The sequence below is a fragment of the Populus alba genome, chromosome 5, assembly GCF_005239225.2.
Source record: "Populus alba chromosome 5, ASM523922v2, whole genome shotgun sequence".
Taxonomy (NCBI): Eukaryota; Viridiplantae; Streptophyta; class Magnoliopsida; order Malpighiales; family Salicaceae; genus Populus; species Populus alba.
Window position 1 is genome coordinate 17,403,642 of NC_133288.1, and position 6,487 is coordinate 17,410,128.

The 6,487-nt window shown below is 33.2% G+C and overlaps 1 protein-coding gene across 2 annotated transcripts; it reads right to left on the minus strand.

Moving 5' to 3' along the window:
• LOC118029233 (uncharacterized) lies at positions 1-5,097 on the minus strand. 2 transcript variants are annotated; one of them, XM_035033067.2, is made up of 9 exons: positions 4,048-5,097; positions 3,353-3,564; positions 3,060-3,250; positions 2,841-2,958; positions 2,645-2,742; positions 2,046-2,111; positions 1,608-1,697; positions 700-876; positions 1-543 (listed from the first exon to the last, which is right to left on the minus strand). In XM_035033067.2, the coding sequence occupies exons 1-9, from the start codon at positions 4,647-4,649 to the stop codon at positions 505-507; spliced, it is 1,593 nt and encodes a 530-aa protein (XP_034888958.1). In that variant the 5' UTR covers positions 4,650-5,097; the 3' UTR covers positions 1-504. The 2 variants fall into 2 exon arrangements, with proteins under 2 accessions (XP_034888958.1, XP_034888957.1); XM_035033066.2 differs by having other exon boundaries at positions 2,841-2,979; positions 4,048-5,096.
• Positions 5,098-6,487: the final 1,390 nt, after the last annotated feature.

A 6,487-nucleotide genomic window follows, 5' to 3' on the forward strand; every position in this document is an offset into this window, starting at 1 on the left:
TTCTGTAACTCAAGAATCATTAATTAGTTGCGCCTGCTAAATGCACAGCAAAACAACCACACCTTTCTGATTGTTTAGTAGATTAAATTCACAAGTTCATGGAATATCATTATTACAATAAAGAAGAAAATCCCCCACGCCTTCCCCATAACTCAAATACTGAATACTAATAAAGAATAAAAAATGAGAGCAGATTGAAATTCTCACCATCAATGCAATTGCCAAATGGTAGTTGAAATTTTCCTGGGGAAGGATTCTATAAATGTTGTAAAACCTGATGTTTCTAGAAGAACCGTTAATTTACACCATCAATTACAACATAAGTTATCTTCAATTAGCATATCTCTCAGTTATGAGACTCGGGATTCATGATGTAATGGAGATATTGCACCTAAAGGGTGTAAGATCGACACGGCGTGCAAGAACATTTACCTCAAAATCAAAGTCGTATAACTGCCAAATGGTGGGGCTCAAAATAATCAGAGGACGCATCATCAAAGGCATTCAAGAGAGCTCCTCCTTACTGAACTTGTTCCAAGCTTCCTGTTTAATGAAAAGCAAAAGACAACCTCCAGCAAATGAGAAACGAAGTAGAAAAGCAACTAAAGGCTAGATGTAGCAATTGAACCACAGTCAAAAATAATCCACTACCCAGCAATGTAGGTACCTAATTTTGATACTAGGAAATTCATGCTGTACCTTGAGGATATCAAAAACCTTCTCAGAAGTATATTTTTGTTGAATGGTGGCACCTTTCTGTTGAACCTTGTCAGGATGGACACATAATGTTGCCTTTCTATAGACTTTTTTCACTGAGGTAGAGGTTATCAAATCTGTCAGTGAAACTGGTTTCCAATCACACTCAGGCCAAAGCACCTGCTCATCATTCCACATATAAAATAAACATGTTGGTAATTACTTTATGCTTAATCTAAAACCAAACAGGAAAAAAAAGAATTCATTGAACATTCAATAATAGCTTCGAAACATGAGAATGACACTTCATTTTCCTTTGAACTGAAACCCATCACTTCAAGCGACCTCTTAAACAGATAACACAACAAATACACAAGTTCTAGCGAGTCCAATGATGCTGCCAGTGGCCCTCAAAATGTTTTCTTGATAGTATGGTTGGCGGTGAAAAAGCATGGACTTTACACCATTAGAACAGTGCCTATAAAGGTACCACAAAAATAGGCATGCATGGAGTGTGGAGGCACTATCATCACATCAAAACTCCAACAATAATTTTAACTTCACCATCATAAATACAGATAACCCAACACTTCCAGAAGCAGAACAAATAAAAAGTTGAAGCAAGGCACAAGACTATTTTAATGGAGCATATCAACATATTAATGTTTCACAGCATTCATTCAGAGCCAGAAATAGTAGTTGTGATCATCAATCCAGAAGCTCACTTCGAAGACTGGTTCCAAATTCTCACTTCTAAGATGCAAGACCACAGTTTGGTCAGAGACTAATGAGCAATTCAGATATAGAAAGTAACAAATATAAGAGAATAGATGCAATACTTTCTTGCCTAGTAAAGTGCTAAAAGTTAAGCAAAAAGATTTACAAATTAAAAAGGCTGTTGTGAAACTCACATGTTGCAATGACGATAGCAGTGCACGCATATTGCCTTCCTTCCCTGCAGCCCAGTGCTTTATCTGAACATCCATTTTGTCAGCTATCCTCTGCAAATTAATATCAAATATCACCAAAATATTACTCAAAATTAAGAGGTTACATTGCAAAGAAAAAAATAAATATTGGAAGATATAGCCATCACCCTGTTAATCCCAGCCTCACAAAGAGAGAGCAACAAAGAAATCAATAGATATGATCATTTATGTATGTACCATATGTACATACACATTAGCATATAGAGTGAGTTCTTTACAACTTGTCTTCAACCCCAAAAGAAGCACCGCAAGCATCCTTACATTGCGCATATGGTGCAAAAAAACCAATAACTTGTAGAGGCAATACACAAAGATCCCACTAAATGCATTGCAAGTCAAGGCAACTCTGAATTTACTTACACGCCTCTCCTCTTGCTCATGCAAAGTTTGAAGGTCACGCTGGTTCATATCAGCAACTGCTTGTTCCTGTATATAAAACAATCCAAAATTGTAGAAATCTTCATCTATGGTGACAAATACAAATTCAATCTACAAAGTAAGAATGCATTCAATTTCATGCTGTCAACTAGGACCATCAGCTAGGTGCTTTAAATCCGCAAGCAAAGAGTCACAGATATGACTCAATGGCAAGTTATCATTATTACTCTATGCAGGCTCTTACTAAGAAAAGGTGCACAAGAAGAAGCCGGGTGAGAACTACTGACAAAAACCAGAGAAGGACAAATCATTTCTTCCACCACTGCTGGAAGGAATTTTGTGCAAGATGAAGGTCCTTAATTTATGATTATAGCCACTAATCATCAAGTACAAGAGCTCTTAGATACTCCTTTTCTATTCTTATTTCATACATCCACTGATTTCTTTTCACCCTCTATATAAACAAACACACAGTATTACTATAATCCTAGAGAAAAAAAATAATTTCATCCAGTCAATATTATAACTCTGGTCGTGTTTGAGAAACAAAGAGTGGAGAAATGACAAGAAGGAAAACAGACCATACGATCCCTGGTCCTCTGATGACGATCCCATCTGGCTCTTCTTCTTTCTTCACTTTCCCCTTCAACTTCCTCAAATTCTCCAGATAATGTGGCATCTTTGGCAGAGTAAAGGTGTCATCATATCAGAAAAAACAATGCATCAAAAGAACATTTCTACTGCAACCACTGAAATCTAATTTCAATAATAAACTACCTCCAAAAATCAAAGAAAGGTCACCAAGTGCATTTGTTGTGGATGAAGTCTTCCTTATGCCATGTGAGGGGCTCGAAGCCTTTTTAAAAGGGAATTCAGGCTTTCCATTTCCATTTATCTTTGCATCAAATAGAGGGTCCTAACAAGTCCATCCAAAGTCAAATAAAAACAAGCTACTAGTGTTACAGAAACCTTTATTCTGGTATCAATAGTTCTTACCGGAACTCCAGACCTTGACTTTGGTACACTGCTGGACCGAGAAACCCTGCCAAAAAATGATTCTAGATCATCCACGCTCTCCTTTACTTCCCCAGCATGGTGACCATTAGAGACACTACGAGCATTGTTTTGCATCCTACCCATAGCAAAGTCTTCCAGTTCATCTATGGCAGAAACATCCAAAACTTTTCCTGCATCATGGAGCATTGTAACATTATTAAGTTTACAAGAACAGATAAGTAAAGAAATCAAGTTGACCTATTGTTTCAATTTAAGCCTGAACTAATTTTTACCTGTCTTCAAAACTTGTCCTGGTTTTGGAGGGGGTCTCAATGGTGGGGAACAATTCGATGAAACAGCACGTTCTGTTCTTCCAGAATGATTAAACTTACCAAATTCCTCCAGAGGGTCTGTAAACGATTTTGTTGTGGTTGAAGTTTGTTCAAGTACTGCAAAAGGGTCCTCTGATGAAGTGAATGCTGGTGTAATTGTATGCATATTTTTTCTGCACCAAAAGTATGATAACAAGAAACGTTCATGGCCATGCCATTACATCATACAGAAAATGGGGTAACACTATATAGGTCCAATAAAAAAGATTATAAATAGACTAGTAAATCACTATAAAAGGCTTCGAAAAATTTAACTAAATCCATACTAAACAAGAAATCTAATGCTCGATTACAAGAACCACTTTGAGGTGTATCATCCTGTCTCAACTTTAAGGCCATTAAACTACCATCTCATCATTTTCTTGAGAATGTGTGACCAGTAAAATAACCTGTCATGCCCACAAGTATTCATACATGAAGCACAAGATTTATTATAGTATGCAAATATTTCCCTACACATACAAACCAATAACAGAAAATATAAACTAAAGCATTGGCATTTAGTTAACCAAACAACTAAGCAAATAATCGATGAAAGCATCAATTAAGCATGTAATCAATGAAAGCGTCAAGTTTCCCCATAACGAGACACATACTCTTTCCTTGATGAGTTGCTGGGACCAAACCCAGGTATCAAATCATCAAAACCAACAGATCCATTACGGCTCGGAGGCTTCAATTTTGTGCCGAAACCCCCCAACAAATCTTTGACTGGTGAACTTTGCTTGGCGGCCTTTGAAGAAGAAGTAAACGCCCCAAAAATATCATCATCCTCACTGTTGTTGTTATTGCTATTGCTATTAACTGATGAACTAGACCCATTTAACCCACCAAATATATCATCAACAAAAGACGATTGCACACTCGAACTTTTAGTACTTGAAAAGACAGAATCAAAATCGAAACCAAACCCAGTACTCGTCTGTTTTGAATTCTTTTGAAAACCAAAAATGTCAAAATCATCACCAAAATTCTGGGATTTTGAATTGCTAAAGAGAGTTTCGTGATCCTCCATGAAAGACCCATTATATGATTTGGAGTTATAAGTTGATTTAGAAGAATATGAGTTGGATTTCGGGTTTGAAGAAGGGAAATCTCGAGTTTGGGCGTTATTGGGTCCTCTCGATGCAGACATTGGAGCCGATTTTCCTTGCGGTTTTAACCCAAAACGTTCTGTTAACACACCAAACTCGTCCATTCTGGAAAAAAAAAAAAAAAAATGAGCTATTATTTTTAATCAGTTCTGAGAAATGGGTTTTTTGATCTATAAGAAAAGACAAAGAAATTGGAGTGGAATTGAAGCAAATGAAAGGAGGATCTTGGAAACAGGGGAATTTTTCTTTTCCCTTTTCTTTTTCTTCTGTTGAAAAAAAAAAAGGAAAAGGAATTAAAAGGTGAAAGAGGGCATCAGGTGGTGTAGACAAAATGGCGGGAGTTGGGTGATAAATAGAAACAGAGAGGAGAAAATTTTCCGGGATTTGTAAGAGAAATTTTAGATTTCAGGGGTCCTTCTGCTTCACTCTCTCTCTCTCTCTCTCTCTCTCTCTCTAACATTTTCTGATTATGTGCCTGTCTCTGTCTGTGCTTCTGGGAACTGCCTAGGCGGTGGGTGGAAATGTGGAAGCAGCTCCATTTTGACTTCTGAGTGGTTTCACGACTCCAAAGTTTATTATAAATCCTTCATCTTCTTTATGATTATCATTTATTTTTCCCATCACTGTTGAATTTTGTTAAATCTCTCCCTGATGTCTCCAAAAACAAATTGATACACACACACACACACGCTCAAATGGATTTTTTTTCTTTTATTTTCATCGAAAAGGAATTTTGGATCCTCTCATTAAATATGATTAATCATGTTTTTAAATCATTCTATTATTTTTAAATTTAATGGTTTGAATTAAATAAAAAACAATATATAATTAAATTGTTGCCATTATTATTATGCTCCAAATTATATTTATTTAATGTATACTCACAATTTAAATTTAATGAATATAATAAAATAAGAGAAGGAAATGACCTTAATTCAAAAAACAATATGCGATCAAAATTTTCAATAAATATTAAATTAAAAAAAATAACAATTGGATTTTTAGGATAGTTTATTGTCATAAATAGAATCCAAGAAATTTATATAGAGACTAAAACAATTCATTGATAAATATGAAATTTGTCTTTGAACTAGTTAGAAATTCACTAAGAATTATCAATTATAAGAACAAAAAAACTATGATTGCCTCATTAACTTTAATAAGTGAATTTTGATTTTCTTGTGATTTTATAATTATTATTTAGATATTATTTGGAATTATGATTGGAATTATTTTAAAAAAAAAAATTTGTTAGAAGATATATTAAAAAAAATATTTTTAAAAAATACTTTTAATATTATCATTTTAAAATTCTAAAAATATTTAAAAAATAATTTTAAATAAATAAAAATAAAAATTCTAAAACATACAGTTCGATTTCCAATCTATTTTTATACTTTCAGTAAATTGTTTCCCATTTATCTTTATACTTTAATCTATTTTTCAATAAATTATTTTATTAAATATTTTTATATAAAAATGATAAAAATATCCTCATATAAAAAAACTTAAATCTAATTTAATTTATTTAAAGAAATAAATTATTTAAGCAAAAAAAAGAATTTGCCACTTTGTGCTAAAATTTGTTTTTTCCTTTTAATATTTGTTTTTTAAAATAAATCAGCTTGTGTTTGAGCTTATCATGTGATGGAATTTCATTAAACTTAAATGAAAATATTATTATTTTAATATATTTTTAAATAAAAAATATTTTAAAAGATAACTACTGTAACATTAAATACCTTTAAAACTTTAAAATTGTAAGTTCGCTTGAAAGCTCATGGTCTCTACTTGTAAAAACTTGGATAGTAAAACGAAGCCACTAGGAGGGTGAGAAAATCAATTGAATTATTTAAAATATTCATGAAAAAAATAATTCAAAATTAATTAAATCTGATGCTTTTATTTTATTTTATAATTTTAGTTAGGAAATTAAAAAATA

What these genes read in the sequence shown, in the direction of transcription:
- LOC118029233 (XM_035033066.2), bottom strand. Translation starts at nt 4,649, where the DNA reads ATGGACGAGTTTGGTGTGTTAACAGAACGTTTTGGGTTAAAACCGCAA. An exon ending in AGCAACTCATCAAGGAAAGA is followed by an intron (nt 3,565 to 4,047) that starts GTATGTGTCTCG and finishes CTTTTGGTGCAG; the next exon opens with AAAAAATATGCATACAATTA. An exon ending in AGGTTTTTGATATCCTCAAG is followed by an intron (nt 544 to 699) that starts GTACAGCATGAA and finishes TTCATTAAACAG; the next exon opens with GAAGCTTGGAACAAGTTCAG.